Raw genomic sequence first — 21,291 nt, forward strand, 5'->3', positions numbered from 1 at the left:
CTTAGGACATAGCTGTGGGACACAATGACTGATAATGAGATAGAAGTGGAGAATTCATCAAGGATACGTTAAAAGAGCAATGGGAAAATTAATAGGAGATCCAAGATAAGCTGGAGTCTGTTAATCCAAGTGAGAACAGTGTATCAAGGAGATGACAATTGATAGTGTAGAAAACAGCACAAAGGTTAAGGAGGATGTGGATTAAGTAACAGCCCTGGCTTTGGCCAGACAGTGCTGTTTCTGTGGCATGTAGAGGGCATAAAGCAGATTGGAATGGGTTGAGAATAGCTTGAGATGCAAAAATGTCAAGGTAGCGGAAGCAAATGGCACACTTCAGTAGCTTGGATGCAAAAGAGAAGATAGAAATGGGACAACAGTTAGTAGGGCAGATAGGGTCCAATGAAGTTTTTTGAAAAATGATATGATCAGAGCATGTTTGAAAATGGCAGAAATGGTTGCAGAAGAATGTGATAGATTGAGGTTGTGACAAGAAGAGGGGATGACTATAAGGGAGATAGAAAAGAGGAGCTGGGTGGGAATGGGGTCAATGAAACAAGTGAGAAGAGGAGAGAAAATGGACAGTTTCATGTTATTTCAAAAGAAAGGGTAACAAGGGTTAATGGAAAGGGAGCGGGATGAGGTGGTGTAGGTCTAGTATAGAATGCATGATTAATCTCGTGAATCTCATTCATAGACGAAATCAGCCATTGTATGGGCAGTGTGAAGAGGGGATGAGGAGGAGGCAGCAGCAGTCTAAGGAGGGAGCTGGGAATGGTGAAAAGAGAATGGGGGGCTGGAAACAAAGGATTCTAGCAGATGGACAGATAGGCTTGCTTATTGAGTTCAACATCAGGCAGGGAGGAGGGGAGCATGAATTTGAAAAGTAGGAAGTCAGCTTAGGGAAGAGTTTTTACTCTTGGTCATAGGAACGTAGGAAACAAATTTTGGAAGTCAGCCAAGGTTGAGATTTGATCCATCTTACAGGAAGCGGGATAGAGTGAGTGTGTCAAAAGAAGACTGTATAGTGCTGTAATATGAAACTGCCTCATCAACAGAAATGACTGTGGAGAGACAGCAGTGGCGAGGATGCAAGAGTTAATATCATGGAGCTTCCTAACATTGTTGATGGTGTCTAGGCAAGACAATTGGGGTTGGTGATATAGAACCTCACTAATCAGGAAGGTTCTGATCTCTGGGCAGTTTCCCTATCCAAGTGGGAGAAACAGACTACATGCAGTCAGTAAGGCTTTATTGAAAGGGGCAATTACTTGTATCATATAAAGAGATGAGCAAAAAGCCAATCTGGCCCCAGTAACAGGTACCCAGATTCTTCATATTCTGAGAACAAACGTGGCAGTTTGCCACTTCACATAGCTTGAATGTGCAGAGGGCCTAGCTTGCAGGTGCCAAAAATATTAAGTCACCAGCCAAGTTAGGGCTAGAGGTGTGGTTTGGCAACCTTTTCACAAGGCTATCTATTATATTTACTGAGAAAACATGATCTACACAAGGATTCTTCAGACTTCTGGTACCTGCTAAACTTGATGCAAAAGCAACAAATTCCATTCACCCGCATATTATCCTGTCAGCTAGAATTTGTATCTATCCACAATACAAATGTTAGCTAAAAGCTGGATCTTAAAAGGTCAAGGGACCAATATGGCCTAACACAAGCTTGCTCTGATTTTGGTTTAAGTCTTATTGCAATTTCTGCTATAAGCCCTAATCACCTATAAATAAAAGTGGATACTCGTGCAGCCCCTTCAAGAGTAACAGTGCATAAAGCACCCCTGGGGGCCAAGATCCTATTCCTTTCCACAGTAGTTAAGTATAAAAGTTAATAGATTTTGGTCGGCATTAGTAGCTTCTACAGCTGTGGACATTTAATACCCGGTTGAATTGTCCAGATCTGATGCTCATAGAAACACAGAAAAGAAGGCAGAAATAGACCAATGGTCCATCCAGTCTGCCCAGCAAGCTTCCCATGGCAGTATCTGCCGCGCCGTGCAGGTTACCCCCATGTATCAGTCAGGGCTGCTTGACGTGCTTTCCTTATGGTCTTGGCTGTAGAAGCAGTCCTGTGTTTTTCCTTTAATGTCTGCGCATCAGTACCCCAGATTGTAAAAACGTCATGGCGCGTATTGGTTGTCTTTGAATCCAAATTCCTCTTTCCTGCAGTTGCATCAACAGCATCCAGGCTTATTGGTTATGTGCAGTAATCCCATGCCTTCTGTTAAGGGTCGTGGCTGTTGCTCTGTGCAGGTTACCCCCCCATGCTTATCAGTTCCCCAGACCTTAAAAGTCAGGGCCCTCATTGATTGCTGTCTGAATCCAATTCCCCTTTTCCCCCTGCCATTGAAGCAGAGAGCAAAGTTAGAGTTGCATCAAAAGTAGCAAGACTTCTTGATTAAGGGTAGTAACTACCGCACCATTAAGTTACCCCCATACACTCGTTTCTTCGTTTCCATTACCTGGCATTTTAGGGATCCACAATTTTTACCATGCATTGCACACATCTCAAATAGCAACGTCAAGCCAGGGGGCTAGAGGGTTGCTGACAGAACCAGAAATCATAATTCTATCACTGCTAGTGTTTGTTTCTATCATAGCTAATATTTCCAGGTCTGTAATGACAAAATATCAGTTTTACCTGGTAAATAAATCCACTCATCCTGGGACTTGCAGATAACATTAGTAATATATTGGGGAAGAGTAAAAGATATCTTTCATTCTTTTCCTGCAGAAAAAAAACACACAGCACCATTATTTAAAAAATAAATCTGAGTATTAACTCAAAGCTAAATATCTTATAGGAAAGCATCCAACAGTGTGCAACATTTCCATCATCTCAGACTAAATGTTTTCTTCCAGAGGGGGAAGTGTGAGAAGGCAAAACTACCGCAAAATAATGTATTTAGTATCCAATCTGAGGCACAGAAAGAATAAGTCAGATATGAAAATACACACCACATGCTGAAAATGAGAAGGAATGCTAGAGTTAACCACCCTACTCTTGCAAAAACACCCAAAAAAACCATGCCACAAAATCATCATCATCATGTGTGCATGCTTAATGTTGGGAGCATGGGGTCTGTCCCACGACTGGGGGGGACCCGATTAGCTTCAGGTCAAAGGGGACAAGCTGAGCCAGTTCTCGTTTTACCCCACTGCAAGCCCAGAGATGTTGTCCTGTAATGGAGTAAAAGCAGGACTGGCTCAGCATTTCTACCCAAACCATGACCGGGTGTACAGTTATACAGGATGGCCTCAGAAAGACTGAGGCATTAAAATAACTTTCAGCAACATTTAAGGAATCTATGGACAATTTCCATTATCCAAACACTGATCAGACGACATTTCATGTCTCAGGGGACAATTAGACCACAGAGACCTGGCGGTGGAGAAATGTCACTGCGTTACTTGCTTGCTTTGAGGCCAGTTTTATAAGAGCATGGATAGGGCTGAAGTCCGCGTGCACAAAATTTGCTCTGCAAATGATTAAGGCTGCACATATCTTAGCGTGGCAAAGGCACGCACGGAGATAGATCTGCATGAGAACGGGGGTAAAGGTCCATTTGAATGTGGACGAGCATCAAAAAGAACGCACACAAATGAATTCCCTGCCCCCAGGAATGACTCAATGCAGCGCACAGATACAGCTGATCAAAGTCCATTTACGTGATGCTTTAGAAAATGTCACCTTTAACTTCAGTCTCTATTTCATTTTTTTTTTTTAACTTCTAAACACATCTACAAGTTATCAAACAATTGCATCTTCGATATCAGCAGAAAGAGAGTAAATTGCATGCAATATGTCGAGGCCATTACCTCATTTCCTGCGCACTGAATCATGACCTGTGACATATATATGACAGTGCCTAGTGTTTTAATGTCCTCTCCCTCCCAGCAGCGAATGGCTTCGGTTAATATCTGGAGCTCCAGCTCCTTTCGTTTCCGAACTTCTTGACACTGTGCCTATTGGAACGCAGGAAGAACATCGGTTATAAAAAAACAGATCTCGACAATCGACTGACTGTCCCGGAAATGGTCTGAGGTGCTCTGCAAAATGTTTTATTTTCAAAAAAGGGTTTCTTTATTCTGTGGCCAGGGAGCAACGTATCTGAAAACAAGGAAAAATGGGCTAAAGTCAAAATTTTGCACTTGCAAAATCTTATGTTTCCCATTATTGTTTTTATCGTCAGTTATAATCTTCCCAATCAAAGCTTTTTCTTTTCATTCGTGCTACTCCCAGCAGTAAAGCCAGCTACGAGCAGGAAAGACTGTAGAGCCCAGGTAGTTAAAATAGCCTCTTGTAAAAGTGTAAGACGATGATTAGCTAGTGAAAGCATTCGCACAATATTGTGTGCAAGTATAAGACAAAGGGTTGACAGGGGTGTGGGGGCTTGTGAGCGAGCATAGGATTACATAGAGCTGACTTATGAGATGAAAGATGAGCCTGTAAAAAATACATTTCATATTATACTTTCAGAATTATAATTATTTCTCATAGGCTTACACAAATCAATGCAGTATACTCTTTAGGACACTCAATCCTAAAGCCTATTTTTTTCTTCTGAAAATTTTATCTACAAATAAAAGAACGTAACAGACAAAGGAAAATGGAAAATTTCTTTATACATTCATATGAGCTCAAACTAATGAAAGCACTCATTTTGGTCCAGGAAATAGTTCTGACAACTGAAAATGTAAAAAAAAAAAAAAAAAAAGCATGGAATAAATTTGAATAAATAAATAAAATGCCTATGTAAATGAGTGTATATCAAGACCTCCTTAAAAGGTAAGGACCAGGCACTTAAGCCTGGGGCACCTTAAGACAACCCAGAATTCTGGTCCATTTCCCTAAGCAAGGGAATAAGAGTAAGCCTAGGAGGTCTCAGATGGGCTCCAGGGATGAGGCAGCCTCCTATTACAAGACTGTCCTGTCTGTGAGTGCTGTAACTCTTGATTTAAAGCTGCTAAGGTAAGCAGACTAGACCAGACACTATTGTATAGGTCTGGATACCCTAACTTTGTTACAGTGTTAAACTGCTTAAGCAAGTAAGCTTTTGTTTGTTTGTTTTCTGTTGTGCTGTATATAATAAAAGAATCCTACAACGTAAAGGTCCAGAGTCCAGACTAGTTTGTCCTCTGGCCTTCTCTGCAAGCGAATGATCACTTGGAATCAAAGCCTGCATATACATAAAGGGGTAGATCTTATAAAATCTGTGGTCAGCGTGTGCAAGGCTGCGCAAAATCGGCAGCCTGCGCATGCCAAGCCGTACAGCCTGCCTCCGTTCCCTCCGAGGCCGCTCTGAAATCGGAGCGGCCTCGGAGAGATCTTTCCTTCCGCGTCCCCCCACTTTCCCCTCCCTTCCCCTATCTAACCCACCCCCCAGCCCTACCTAAATCCCCCCCCTACCTTTGTTGTACAAGTTACGCCTGCTTGAGGCAGGCGTAACTTGCGCACGCCACCTCACCATCCCCCGGCACAGGCCGCAGTGCCGGGGGACTCGGGACCGCCCTCCTGGCCCGCCCCTGAACCAGTGCCACGCCCCCCAGACACGCCCCTGGACACACCCCCAGACTGCCGGCACACCCCCTCCCGCCCCTTTTACGAAGCCCCAGGATTTACGCGCATCCCGGGGCTTTGCGCGCGCTGGCAGCCTATGCAAAATAGGCGCACTGGCACGTGAGTGCCCTGCGTGCGTAAATCAGGCAGGATTTACGCGCGCAGGGCTTTTAAAATCTACCCCAAAGTGAACCCAAGATTTTAGCACAGGTACACATCTCCTCCTGTCTATGTGGAAAATACAGATCCGATAGGGTACAACATGTGCTTTGTTTTGTGCTTAGAGCTACGAGGCTTCCAGACTGCGCTGCGAAACATTGGGCACTCCCTGCATCCCTACCCAGCCATGGGATTTAAGTTAACACCAGAGCTTATAGTCACAAAATGTAGATTTCATTCCAATGCAACTCCTCACTCTGTCAATACGATGCATTGCTCATTCAGTTTGGTTTGAGGTGGTTTTCTGTTTGGCTTTTTCCAAGATAATAGATGTTCACTCGTTGCCACACTGGCATGGACTAAAACTTTTCCAAAGAAAACAAATTATCCACCACAGTTTGCTCAATTAGCAGGCACAAAACTATGCAGGGGGACTCTGGTTTTTCTCTCCTCTGTAACCACAGATGATGGTCTCCTGGGTTAGGAGAGCAATTTTAGGTTCCAGAATTCCTGGCAGGAAACTGTAGATTTATTGCAACTTTGTACTGACACTATAAAACGTTGGTTAAAACAAAATAAATTACCTTTAAATACCAAAAAAACAGAAATACTATTAATTCATTCTCCACATTCTAAATCCTGTCAAGAATCGATTGTCATTGACAATATTACATTTCCTATCACTAAGCCTCTTAAGAACTTAGGTGTTCTATTGGATGCGACTTTTTCCTTCAAGCCACAGGTTAGATTGATCATCAAAACTGGATTTTTCAAACTTCGATTGATTGCTGGTTTAAGACATATACTGTTTGATCATGATTTTCTCACTGTCGTTCGGTCAATAATGTTTCCACATACAGATTACTGCAATAGCCTTCTTATAGGTTTACCTAAGATTACTTTGCAGCCTATTCAACTTTTACTTAATGCTGCCGCTCGGCTCGTTTCTCATACGAAACAAACTGAACACATTTCACCAATCCTTTGTAAGCTGAATTGGTTACCTGTGCTTGAACGCATTAAATTTAAAATCTTAATGACGGTGTATAAACTCCTTAATTCGGATATTTCTCATTGCTCAAATGCATTGTTACGCATTTACAAACCAACTAGAGGTCTAAGATCATCTCAATTAAATCTGCTGGATATTCCCTCTGTGCGGCAAGCACGTTTATTTCTTTTTTTTTTTTTTTTACAAGAGAGACATCGTTTTCAATTGCTGCTCCATCTTTACGGAATCTCATCCCATTTGAATTACGTACTCTGGATAATGTATTTTTTTTTTTAATTATTTTTTTATTATACCGAGTTTCATGATAAGAATCACATCAACCCGGTTTACAATTAACATGTGTGTGGAGGCAGGGAGTAACATAGTGATAAACATTTCCCAATTCAACATTAAATATAGTGTGAAACTTAAAAAATATTAAAACAATAATTAGGACGTGAGAAAGTTACAAAAAACAGGGAATAATAACTAGGACCAGAAAGGGGGAGGGAATTAAAAAAGAGAATATTTACATTTCAGCCAACTGAAAAAAAATTTAAAAGGCTTTTGAAAGACTTCCTAATCCACCGCACCTTTAGTATTTTCTAAAGAGTAATAGCATTGCTAAGTTCAGGATTTTTCTGCCAGGTATGATGTATGACTTATCTCCAGGCTTGCAACACCTAGATTGAGTCTATATGGAATATTTTTGAAATTTATGGTTTCTATGAAATTCAATGACATCTAATGACATTTGTTTGTCATGCTGTTATTTTTATGGTATTGTGGATGTTTGTTGTAAATCGCCTAGACCTTTTGTGTAAGGCGATCAATACATTTTAATAAATGAAATGAAATGCTGCAAGAAAATTCTAGATGACCTTCCTTTTTTAAATCCCATCATGTACCCACTCATTATGAATAGCTAAGGCAGAATTTTACTTACTAGAAAATGTAGATGAGTGACGCATAATAATTAAAGGTAGGGGAAATAAAAACTGGCAAACACTGGAGTAAATCGCTTGACAGCAAACGAATTAGGACTACCACTACCCAATACCAACTCTGTCTGGAAATTCTGTTCCACTACAGCTTCTTGCTGTACAAAACAAATGTGAATTAAGAACACTCAACACCAAAGCACGCTGCACCCAAATCGATACGCTATACCAGAGGACCAAATTAAATGATGCTTATGTAGAAAATAAGAAAGCTGGTGTCTACGTGCTTAACACCTGTTTTTCAGCCTGCTACAGCTGATGTCAATCCAGCATCCTTCCAGCTTGGTAATAATTTTGTCCTCAGATGACACATCGCATTTCAGCCATGTGGGTTGCAAGTCAGGTAATGCATGCTCAGGTTTCTGCAAACTAACATATTGACTGTGTCTCTTTGATAAACCTAGTTCTATTCATTTACAAAAAAACACTGAAATGAACCTGGTATCTAGCAGTAACAGAATATGCAAATACATTGTAGAATTTCTCCCTTATTTTAAAAGCAATGCTTCAGCACCACTGTCTAAAGCTGAGCACTGTAGCTTATCAATTTAAGTGGCCGGATAGACACCAGATTGAAATGCAGCTGTAGAGAAATGTTTTAACAGTTCCAGGGTGCTTTCAACTGGCATCCAACACTGTACATGCGATAATCTATAAATGGGCAAGCTTCCCCAGGAAACCTGCATCAATAATGACATGTCTGATCCTGTTACAAAAAGAAACCCTTGGTTAGAGATCTTACTGAAAGGTTCTTGAATGCTGTCATGGATTTCTGAATGTCTGATCGATCTGGGTGATAATCCTATAAAGAAAAACAAGTAGTAGTAGTACTCATTACTTGATTCAATCTTCTGGGGGGGGAAAAAAGCATCTTTTGATTAATAACCTTTACATCTCTCCCACAAAGTGCTCAGAAAGAGTATATAAACATATTTTTAAGAGAGTCCTACCCGTGATTTGTTTACAAAACACAGAAGATGGGGGAAGTCCGTCCCATGCACAAACTCTCTTTTGAAGGAGAGTTTGCCTTTTCAAATTCACACAGAACCTTTTCTGCACATTAGTTCACTACCACCTTTTCTAAGCTTAGCATGCTCACGCTTTGGTTAAAAAAATGCATCGCTGGTCAGTATACTACTAAGCAACTGCTTCTTTCTCTAAATGCTCTTTTGGTGCGAAGCTAGTTTTCAATTAATAGGTCCCTGCCCATCTAATCATTCTATGGCCATTTTCATCCAACTCTATAGCCCACAAAGATCTAGACCCCATTTCTGGGCAAACTTGGATTCCAAACCTGAGCTCAAGGCAAGTTACACTGCAAGTACAAAGGTGGTCTCCACATCCCCAAAAGTCCTATTTACTGAAGATTTTCTTCCATTTTGTGTCTATGGGGAAAAAAAAGGCTTAATAAATAGGGCTCCAAGCTTCAACCTCCGGCAGTATAAAGTGAAGTCACTTGGCCAAGGTCACAAGGGACATCAGGGGAAGAAGCGAGATTTGAACCTGTTTAGAGCTTTGCGTAAAGGCTGTGTGTGAAAAATCACTAATATTTATAGCAAATTTTAATTCTAAATTTGGAAGCGAAGAAAACGGTACCTCCATGTGTCGCTCCAGCTCCTTGAGTAGCGTTGGGTATTTATCCAGTCGCATGAAAGGTTTACTGAGGCCTGTGGTCAATACGAGAATCCCCGGGCTGCTGGCACCTTTCATCTCCATAAACTCTCCAAGCTCCTCACTGTCATATGGCCAAGCGGGTAGACAAATGAAAGAATCAGACAATTAGTTCTCCCTTTTACAAAAGAGCATCCGTGACTTTTCCTATTCCATTTCTTTTAAAACGTTTTAAGAAACTGGGAGCAGAAAAATGAATATAATAGCCCTAACAGGAAATTAGAGTAACTTACTAGTTGATTAGAGAATGTTAAAAGAGTAACTGTATGAGTTAGGTAGATGATGTTTGAGAATAAATATATTAATTTCTAGCTTTTCTCTCTAATTAATGCAGGATCAACATAGATTATAGGAACAATAAACCTGTCCATAATCTATTACATAGTTTGCACAGCTCTACCATCGGGGAGTAAAATGTTGTCTTTTCTAAAACATTTTAATTAAGCATCGACAATGATAAAGTTAAGTAGAAACTAGAGCCTTGTGACTGGAAGACTATCTTGGCAATACTGTATGGCCCATCACAGGGCTAAGAAGGATCATGTGCAGGACAAGGGGTCACCCTTCATATGACACGAGTGGGGATGCCCCACCCCCTCTGTACGCCACATCATTACAGGCCAAGATCTTTTAAATTCTCTCTTCTCCCAAAAACAAAAAATGAGTACAGCTTTGCTTTTTTTTTATTCTTGTTTGGAGCAAGGGAATGTATGTATGTATGGAAAGCAGTGGAAGAAACTCCGATCTCCAAGTACTGTACTGGAAAAGAGTTAGTAATTATTGGAAAAGAAGAGTTTATTTAACTAGAATATCAATGCTGGATACAATCTTTGCAATCAATTAATTGTCCAGGTTTCAGTGAAGCCTAAAACTGAATTTTCCCCATATATACATTTTAAAAATAGATATTATACTGCAAATGGACAGAGCCTGATTTATTTCAAAACACAGTTTCTATAAGCACACAATAGAAAAAGACCATTTTTATACACCAACCTTATGGTCTTGTTGGGTATCACTCTTTCATTAAAGGTATGAAATTCTATTAAAATGTAATTAGCTAAAAAATGTAATTTTTACTTCCCTTTTCATTACAAGGCTGACATTCAAAAAACCTAGGCATTTGCCGAAATTAAAACTCCCTCTGCCTAAAAAGTGGCCAGGGTTGGCTCAGGTGAAATAAGTTAGGCTCCTAGTGCTGAATTTCAGGGCCAGGCGCCTAACTTAGGGCCTGATTTTTCCCCAGAGACACAGAATGGGAGAGAAACTTTAGTGAATCAGGCCCTTGGGTACCTAAACGTAGGGAAATAAACAGCAGGATAAATTTAGGTCCCTAAAAAGCTAAATTTTCAATTGAAAACAGGCACCAAAATTCAGTGGAAAATTTCCCTAACTTTAGGCACTTAGGTCAGGTGCTCAGCTTTCATTGATTATTTGCTTACAATACTCAAGGTGAATTTTAAAAGCTGGGAGTGCGTCAAAATCAGGAGATGGGCAGGCATGTAGCATACGCACGTGTCCACCCGATTTTAGAAGTCGCCCACATGCATGCACAAGTACCCACACACAAATATCTCGCATCGGGGGAAAAAGGGCAGAATGCGGACAGGTCGTGAGCATTCCCGGACGGGGCCAAAAGATACGCGCACATGTAGCTAAGTGCCTATTTCCAGGCATCTCTGACGTGTTTGAGGGGTCTGGGTTAACTGGGGGGAGTGCAAGTTTAAGAACCTGGGGATTTTGGAGAACCTAGGTCTAGACTGGGCAAACTGATGGACAGACTGGTGAAACTGGTCATGGACTGGATGCACATCTGCCTTAAAATCCCCTCACTTGTGCATCCCAAAGGCGTCTTACGCTGCTGTGCGTGCACAAGTTTAAAATTAGGAGCACACATACAAGTGCCAGGACTGTTTTATAACTTGCACGCAAATGTACGCACAGGATTTAAAATTATGGCGTATTTATTTGTATAAAATCTTATATTCCTCTAACTTCCAGCTATTGCATTCAGAGTGGATTACTTTTTTTAAAAAACACACAATAAAACATACAATCTTATTACATATAACACGCTAAATTACTATAGAATACAACATTAGAGTATTCTCGGCTTCTAGCATCCTTCTGGTATAAGAACATAAGAAAAAGCCATACTGGGTCAGACCAACGGTCCATCAAGCCCAGCATCCTGTTTCCAACAGTGGCCAGTCCAGGCCATAAGAACCTGGCAAGTACCCAAAAACTAAGTCTATTCCATGTTACCATTGCTAATGGCAGTGGCTATTCTCTAAGTGAACTTAATAGCAGGTAATGGACTTCTCCTCCAAGAACTTATCCAATCCTTTTTTAAACACAGCTACACTAACTGCACTAACCACATCCTCTGGCAACAAATTCCAGAGTTTAATTGTGCGTTGAGTAAAAAAGAACTTTCTCCGATTAGTTTTAAATGTGCCCCATGCTAACTTCATGGAGTGCCCCCTAGTCTTTCTACTATCCGAAAGAGTAAATAACAGATTCACATCTACCTCTTCTAGTCCTCTCATGATTTTAAACACCTCTATCATATCCCCCCCTCAGTCGTCTCTTCTCCAAGCTGAAAAGTCCTAACCTCTTTAGTCTTTCCTCATAGGGGAGTTGTTCCATTCCCCTTATCATTTTGGTAGCCCTTCTCTGTACCTTCTCCATCGCAATTATATCTTTTTTGAGATGCGGCGACCAGAATTGTACACAGTATTCAAGGTGCGGTCTCACCATGGAGCGATACAGAGGCATTATGACATTTTCCGTTTTATTCACCATTCCTTTTCTAATAATTCCCAACATTCTGTTTGCTTTTTTGACTGCCGCAGCACACTGCACCGACGATTTCAATGTGTTATCCACTATGACACCTAGATCTCTTTCTTGGGTTGTAGCACCTAATATGGAACCCAACATTGTGTAATTATAGCATGGGTTATTTTTCCCTATATGCATCACTTTGCACTTATCCACATTAAATTTCATCTGCCATTTGGATGCCCAATTTTCTAGTCTCAAGGTCTTCCTGCAATTTATCACAATCTGCTTGTGATTTAACTACTCTGAACAATTTTGTGTCATCTGCAAATTTGATTATCTCACTCGTCGTATTTCTTTCCAGATCATTTATAAATATATTGAACAGTAAGGGTCCCAATACAGATCCCTGAGGCACTCCACTGTCCACTCCCTTCCACTGAGAAAATTGCCCATTTAATCCTACTCTCTGTTTCCTGTCTTTTAGCCAGTTTGCAATCCACGAAAGGACATCGCCACCTATCCCATGACTTTTTACTTTTCCTAGAAGCCTCTCATGAGGAACTTTGTCAAACGCCTTCTGAAAATCCAAGTATACTATATCTACCGGTTCACCTTTATCCACGTTTATTAACTCCTTCAAAAAAGTGAAGCAGATTTGTGAGGCAAGACTTGCCCTGGGTAAAGCCATGCTGACTTTGTTCCATTAAACCGTGTCTTTCTATATGTTCTGTGATTTTGATGTTTAGAACACTTTCCACTATTTTTCCTGGCACTGAAGTCAGGCTAACCGGTCTGTAGTTTCCCGGATCGCCCTTGGAGCCCTTTTTAAATATTGGGGTTACATTTGCTATCCTCCAGTCTTCAGGTACAATGGATGATTTTAATGATAGGTTACAAATTTTTACTAATAGGTCTGAAATTTCATTTTTTAGTTCCTTCAGAACTCTGGGGTGTATACCATCCGGTCCAGGTGATTTACTACTCTTCAGTTTGTCAATCAGGCCTACTACATCTTCTAGGTTCACCGTGATTTGATTCAGTCCATCTGAATCATTACCCATGAAAACCTTCTCCATTACGGGTACCTCCCCAACATCCTATTCAGTAAACACCGAAGCAAAGAAATCATTTAATCTTTCCGCGATGGCCTTATCTTCTCTAAGTGCCCCTTTAACCCCTCGATCATCTAATGGTCCAACTGACTCCCTCACAGGTTTCTGCTTCGGATATATTTAAAAAAGTTTTTACTGTGAGTTTTTGCCTCTACAGCCTCCTTCTTTTCAAATTCTCTCTTAGCCTGTCTTATCAATGTCTTACATTTAACTTGCCAATGTTTATGCTTTATCCTGTTTTCTTCTGTTGGATCCTTCTTCCAATTTTTGAATGAAGATCTTTTGGCTAAAATAGCTTCTTTCACCTCCCCTTTTAACCATGCCGGTAATCGTTTTGCCTTCTTTTCACCTTTCTTAATGTGTGGAATACATCTGGACTGTGCTTCTAGAATGATATTTTTTAACAATGACCACGCCTCTTTGACATTTTTTACTTTTGTAGCTGCTCCTTTTAGTTTTTTTCTAACAATTTTTCTCATTTTATCAAAGCTTCCCTTTTGAAAGTTTAGCACGAGAGCCTTGGATTTGCACACTGTTCCTTTTCCAGTCATTAAATCAAATTTGATCATATTATGATCACTATTGCCAAGCGGCCCCACCACCGTTACCTCTCTCACCAAGTCCTGTGCTCCACTGAGAATTAGATCTAAAATTGCTCCCTCTCTCTTCGGTTCCTGAACCAATTGCTCCATAAAGCTATCATTTATTCCATCCAGGAACGTTATCTCTCTAGTGTGACCCGATGATACATTTACCCAGTCTATATTGGGGTAATTGAAGTCTCCCATTATTACTGCACTACCAATTTGGTTAGCTTCCCTAATTTCTCTTAGCATTTCACTGTCCATCTCACCATCTTGACCAGGTGGACGGTAGTATACCCCTATTACTGTAGTCCTCCCTGACACACAAGGGATTTCTACCCATAAAGATTCAATTTTGTATTTAGTCTTATGCAGGATGTTTATCCTGTTGGACTCTATGCCATCCCGGACATAAAGCGCCACACCTCCTCCCGAGTGCTCCTCTCTGTCATTGCGATATAATTTGTACCCCGGTATAGCACTGTCCCATTGGTTATCCTCTTTCCACCATGTCTCTGAGATGCCAATTAAGTCTATGTTATCATTTACTGCTATACATTCTAATTCTCCCATCTTACTTCTTAGACTTCTAGCATTAGCATACAAACATTTCAAAGTTTGTTTTTTGTTTGTATTTTTATTCTGCTTTTTAATTGATAGGGATAAGTTAGAATTTTTTAGCTCAGGTGAGTTTTTAGTTACAGGCACTTGGACTACTTTTCTAGTTATTGGAACCTCACTGTCGGGATGCCCTAATTCTAATGCATCATTAGTATCCTTTAAAGATACCTCTCTCCGAACCATGCGCTGCTGAGTGACTGTCGGCTTTCCCCTTTGTTCTAGTTTAAAAGCTGCTCTATCTCCTTTTTAAAGGTTAGCGCCAGCAGTCTGGTTCCACCCTGGTTAAGGTGGAGCCCATCCCTTCGGAAGAGACTCCCCCTTCCCCAAAAGGTTCCCCAGTTCCTAACAAAACTGAATCCCTCTTCCTTGCACCATCGTCTCATCCACGCATTGAGACTCCGGAGCTCTGCCTGCCTCTGGTGACCTGCGCGTGGAACAGGGAGCATTTCAGAGAATGCTACCCTGGAGGTTCTGGATTTAATCTTTCTACCTAAGAGCCTAAATTTGGCTTCCAGAACCTCCCTCCCACATTTTCCTATGTCGTTGGTGCCCACGTGTACCACGACAGCCGGCTCCTCCCCAGCACTGTCTAAAATTGCTTTTATCTGCTTTCTAAACACCTTCCCATAATTTCTCTGGTAGGGCGTTCCATAAAAACAGGGGAGATATATGAGAACGCCCTGTCCCTCATCTGCTGTAATTTGTAACTTGGACTATTGTAACTTCCTATTACTAGGCCTACCCTCAAATCTACTAAAATCACTACAGCTACTTAAAAATGACTCTGCTAGACTATTACTAGGGAAAAGGAAATTCGAACACATCACTCCCTCGCTGATAGCATTATACTGGCTTCCAACACAATCCAGAATTCACTTCAGAGTATTAACTATAATTTTCAGTATCATTAATAATATTAACTCTTGTTTATTAGGAGTGATACTTCAACATTACACACCAAAAGAGCCCTAAGATCACAACACAAAGGGCTTCTAAAGGTGCCTACAACATGGAACACACACCTAACTCAAATAAGAGACCAAATGTTTTCCATAGCGGGTCCCAAGTTATGGAACTCTCTTCCAGAATCACTAACGTCACATAACAGAGTTTCAAGCAAGAACTGAAAACATGGCTCTTTAGAAATGCATACGAATTAACGTAAAATACCAAAATGCTGATACCTCCAACGTCAGAGCCATAGACAAAAGCAGTGGCGTGAACAACAAATAATGTTCCATTATCAGAATTGGGATATATGTGTTGACCAAAAAAAAAATGTCTAAATATGGATTAGATTCTTTAGTTATTAATTCGATGTCCTAGAATATATATGATTATGATCTAGAATATGTATTTGTTATGGTGCTAACCTAGAATGTAAATGTTGCCACATAGTATGTAATTGTTGATCAAGAATATAAAGGCTGATAATGTAAACTGTTATGATCGTCTTTTGGAACAACGGTATATAAAACATTAAAGAAATAAATAAATAAAATGACTATTTTTTTCCCCCTTCAGATCGCAGGGGTCCTGTTGAGTTATATTGCTGAATTATCTCTTTTAGCGCACAGGAATGTTCTGCATATAGCAGCTTATGTATTTAAACTGGGCTCTAAACTTAACTGGCAACCAATGCAATTCTTTCAAAGCTGGTTTTATTATTATCATGTCTTGTCAGGCCTTTTGTTAAATGTGCTGCAGCGTGCTGTACTAGTTGTAGAGCACTGTACCAGCTTCTCAAGGAGCCCCGAGCATAAACTGCTACAATAATCCAGTTGTCCCAGGACTAAAGATTGCAGTATCAAACCTAAACATGTCCTCCGTAAGCATATTCCTTAATGGCTTGAGCATTTTCAACCTATAAAAAGATGCTAAAGCCATCTGTCGGACATATAGTTGAAATGTTAATTGGGAATCCAGTAGTATTCCTAGATACGTGTATATGTGCACCCTCGTACTCATTTGAAAGTTACCATCTTGGAGTTTAGGTTTACCTTAAAGGTACAACCAAGCAAATTTGCAAAATAGCCAAGTTTCCCGAGCCTGGTTTCTGTTTCTCTGGACAGCTGGGGTTGTGGACATGGTAGAGAAAATCCCAGGTGGTAGGAGACGAGGGGGTCCTAGCCATGACACAATGCCAGCTTTTAGCGACCAGACTGAGAGTGCACATAAGAACATAAGAAATTGCCATGCTGGGTCAGACCAAGGGTCCATCAAGCCCAGCATCCTGTTTCCAACAGAGGCCAAAACCAGGCTGCAAGAACCTGGCAATTACCCAAACACTAAGAAGATCCCATGCTACTGATGCAATTAATAGCAGTGGCTATTCCCTAAGGTTCTAGGAGGAGCTGTAAACGGTCTCTGATAGGGTTTGGGCTGGACGGGAGGCTGGAGAGGGGAAAGATGGGGGGAAAACTCCCAGGCAGTTGGCAAATGAAGGCTCATGGCATCACCACCGAATCTGGTTCTGATTGAAAAAAAAAAATAACTGCAAGGCCAAAGGAAAAGAAAATCTTTAATTAGTAAAATAAATAGAAAGTAATGTAAAATGATATGCTCCTAGCCTAAAATCTCAGAAATGTTTACAGCTCGCAGTCCTTCCATTCTCAGGAAAATCCTTCAGGTTATTTAAAAAAAAAAAAAAAAAAAAAGTGTATATAATCTAAAAGAAAATGCATACATTCGTACACCTCTTTATATTGGATTAAAGGCTCCATAAGAAAGGAATTATTTTAATTTCATGCTAACACCTACTGCTGCATCAAACAGCAGAACAAATCCAACCAAAGATCGGAATAGTAATAAAAGTCTCTGCTATCTGAAAACAGAAAACTAAACATGACTAGAAGTCGATAGCTAGATCTATGGTCCTGTCCAGAGAGACTCCATGTTGCAAATGTACTCTGTGGACAATGAAGTGCAGTGGTTTGAGAAACATCTCACAAATATTTGTTTTGTATCCAAAGCATAGAAAAAAAGATTAAAATAAAAACTCTGCTCTGAGGGCAAAAAATATTTGCTGGCAGGATTATAATCAGCCTCTAAGAAGTCAGTGCCTAGCGGTCTTGGTGTGGAGGTTCTCCAGTAAAAGATGACGAAAGGGCCACTATGAAGCAGACAGCCAGCCAGAAACCAGAGTGTGCAGCCAGCCCAATGAAAGGAAGGCTCAAGAATTTTTTCAGTTTTATATAGACGTGTGTTTGCATGCATAACCGCCATTTCGATGCAGCTGGTTTCTTAGCCATGTGCTTGTTCTTTTTCATGAGCCTTTGGTATCCATGAAAATGGTGTCACCTAACGTGAATTAATGGCACACGTGACAGCACCTCTCTAGTACCAAACAAAAGGATACTGGCTGTATGATCAGGGGGAAAAAAAAAAAAAAAAAAAGCGAGTGAGGCAGATGTGACCTTTTCAGTGACTTAGAAGGAAATGAGGTACTTAACTGAAACATGTTTGGGAAGTGTCTAGTTGCGCTGCTTTTTAAAGGGGGACTTCTACAGAGCCACCCAGTGGCTGCATGAAGTTACTAACCTAGATCTGTGCTGCACATTAACAACTTACAAACAGGCCGATACAGTACCGTCGCGTAAAAAAAGGTGCGGCAGTGTATATCGCCCGTTCGTTTGGCGCGCGCACATTTTGGTTCAGTCCGTTCTATTCAGTATTCAAATCATAGGTAAATCCAAGTGGCTGCTAAGGCGCGCCACACGTGCGCCTACACACGGTTAGAGTTCGCTATTGATTTTACTGTATAGGCATTATCAAACGCCTATACAGTATCCAGGGCACGCTGCCCAAATTGCTCTTCCCTACATGTCATTTCAATTGACATTTGAAGAGGAGTTGTCATTACATTTCGAAAAGGAATTCCAATACTCACTTGCCATGCCAAAATTAAAAATTGTTCACAAGAAATCAATAAAGACCCCTCTTGACATTGCCTGAAGAAGGGAGCACGATAGACTTTTTCTTCTAAAAACACATACTCGCGATGCATTCAGATTCCAAAAATGTATACCAAAAGTTATTTGTCAAGTGTAGCATAATAAATAGCTATCCAGCCTTCCCAGCCGCTCCGCCATACAGATACCAACTTTTCTGGATGCCATACAGCTACCAACTTTTCTGGACGCTCAAGGCAGCACCTTTTTCTGCCCACCGTCCATGGCGTGGACGTCCATGGTCGCAGGCCTGGCTAACTTCCAACCTCCATGGCCTCTTGAATGTCCGTAAGGTTTCGTTTGGACAGGGGTTGTCATTTCAAAATGGACATGTCTATACAGCTACCAACCTTTCCGGACGCTCGGCAGCATACCTCCTTGACCTCTTGTGCGTCTGGAAAGGTTGGTAGCTATACTGACATGTCTGTACAGCTACCAACTCAATCTCAGCCTTTCATTTGTGAAGGGTTTCAGGACAAACCCTTCAAGGGGGGAATGTATATGTATGGATAGTATAATATATTTCCTGGATTTCCTGGCAACCTATTCAGCCACAATGTGCTTCAGAGAGCCTAGTTCCGGATAGCTAACTCTCTCCCTGGAAGGAGCCGACACCCCAGAGACAGTACCTGATTGGACTAAAAGCAACGATTCCTATTGGTAACCAGAAGAAGAAAATACACCTAGGATCCGTGTCAGAACATTCTTATTAGACATTACGAAAAGTTTAAAAGTCGCTTACACAGCTCTCCGCACTGAGCAGCAACTGAGAGAATGCCTTTGTAACAAGCCTGCTACTCCGTGGAACAACAACTTCCTCATTTCCTTGTTCCTCTCTTTCTGTCTTTCTGTCTCATTAATAAACTTACTTTTAGATCAAACAACTGACTGAAGCTGCCTTTCTGTGACCCGCTCATTTACACAACCTTTCCGGACACTCAGCAGCATATCTCCTTGGCCTCTTGTGCGTCTGGAAAGGTTGGTAGCTATACCGACATGTCTGTACAGCTACCAACCTTTCCGGACGCTCAAGGCAGCGTACCTTCCGCGGCTTCCTTCTCTCCAGCATCTATAAAGACGTCCATGTCTCCGCTGGACCCGCGGAGCCTCAGAGACGTCCAGAGTACCGTTGGATACTCACAAAATAGAACACAAACATACCTCCTCTGGTCTTGCAGCTGGGTTCTCCTGTTGGCTGTTGTATCTAATCGGCCGCCTACAATTCCTTCGCCGAGCATTTCTTATTCTGGTTCTCATCCGAATGAAAAAGATCGCCAAAGCCAATATATAAATGTTGTCCATGACGCTGTCCGGTCCGATTCTGACTGTCACAGAGCACAACACCAAACTAACGCCAGGGTCAGGGTAGGCGGTAAATATAGAGGTTAAAGACCCGGTAAAAATACTGGTTAAAGATGCGCTACTTTGGGCGCGCGTTACTGTATCGAGGGGAATAGCTAATCCGATCATTAACATACCACACACATGCGGCAGGTGCTAATGGCAGCGCGCCTTTTTCGGCATGCGGTAAGGACGCGTAAAAGACGATACTGAATCGCGTGTCCAGCTTACGTGCTTAAAACGCGCGTCCAATGCGGGTTAAAAGACGCTAAAGTGCGCTGCACTTTACCGTATCGGCCTGAAACTTGGCTATTTTCAAAAGGCTCATGTGATAACAATGTACTACGGGATTCTGTCAGCTGCCAACTAACAGGAGCATGTAGATATCACACACCAGCCTTTAAAAAAAATATAGCGCTTTTCAGCTGATTTTATGTACAAAGCCAGAAACACTGGTAAAACAAAAAAAAAAAGGAAAGTTAAGCCAGAGAGAACTGCTATATGATAGTTGTCAACCTTCGCACTGAACATAGCTCTTGCTGCTGATTGTACAGCAACCAACTAATGCATTTGTTGAAAGTAAAAAATATTTTTCACACAACGTTATTTCTCTTTATCAGCTCACATTTACAAGGACCTATAAACCATGATTCTGGATGAATATGCAATCACTATTCCTTCAAGAGACAAAGCATTTTTTATTAAATGATTTGAGCTACAGATGCAGCAGTATTTCAGAATCTTCTATGTGCATTTGTCACATGGAGAAGCATTCCCTCTCTCAGTAAATTAAACATTTCCCAAGCTGGCCTGGTGGCTCAGTGGCTCGTGTGGAGGTCGGCTGGAGTTAGAGATGCCATAGTCGCAGGGTTCAGAAATCCTAACAGGAGAAAGGAGTGCCCCTAGTCATTGTACAATGGTGAAACCTAGTGGTCAGATTTATTTATTTATAAACTTTTCTATACCGATATTCATGGCGACATCATATTGGTTTACAGCATAACAGCAGGTGGAAAATACAATGAACAGGTATAGGGGGAGGGAATCCATAGGAACAGAGAACTTAGCAAAGAGAAGTTACCATTAACCCATGCTTGCAGGATTCTAGAGGGCATCTAGGGGCATGCGCCCTGACAGACACCCATTGCTGCAGTGACCGGGCTAAGTTGGGAGGAGATATAAAAATAGGCTAAAATACTCAGGTAAGCTCCTGACACCATAAACCAACAACGGCCAGTGCCAATTGAGCTGAAAGCCCAAAGAAGAACCTGCCAGGCCCAGAAAGCTGCACACACACCTACCTTCCTACCTTCTACTTCATGTACTAATAACCCCAATGGAACTTCACAGCATTGCAGGTACTTAGCAGGCAAGGACCTTGTGAAGGCAAATGTCCTTGAATTTCAGTTACATACAATGTCAAGCTAGGTCAAAACATTTCCCAAAAGGGTTCCTTGCAATTTTCAATATTTTTTTTTCTATGTATTGCCTCTTCCTGGAATCAG

General features: G+C 41.3%; 1 protein-coding gene across 7 annotated transcripts in view; it reads right to left on the reverse strand.

Moving 5' to 3' along the window:
• ARHGEF7 (Rho guanine nucleotide exchange factor 7) overlaps positions 1 to 21,291 on the reverse strand; it is a 367,648-nt gene that overhangs the window by 97,765 nt on the left and 248,592 nt on the right. For all 7 annotated transcript variants that reach the window (XM_029604696.1, XM_029604689.1, XM_029604690.1 and 4 more), the window contains 4 exons: positions 9,317 to 9,455; positions 8,463 to 8,522; positions 3,829 to 3,975; positions 2,651 to 2,737 (listed from right to left, as the gene is read on the reverse strand). In XM_029604696.1, coding sequence (XP_029460556.1) covers positions 2,651 to 2,737; positions 3,829 to 3,975; positions 8,463 to 8,522; positions 9,317 to 9,455 — 433 coding nt within the window. The remainder of the gene's footprint in view (positions 1 to 2,650; positions 2,738 to 3,828; positions 3,976 to 8,462; positions 8,523 to 9,316; positions 9,456 to 21,291) is intronic.

The sequence above is a fragment of the Rhinatrema bivittatum genome, chromosome 5 (genome assembly GCF_901001135.1).
Source record: "Rhinatrema bivittatum chromosome 5, aRhiBiv1.1, whole genome shotgun sequence".
Classification (NCBI taxonomy): domain Eukaryota; kingdom Metazoa; phylum Chordata; class Amphibia; order Gymnophiona; family Rhinatrematidae; genus Rhinatrema; species Rhinatrema bivittatum.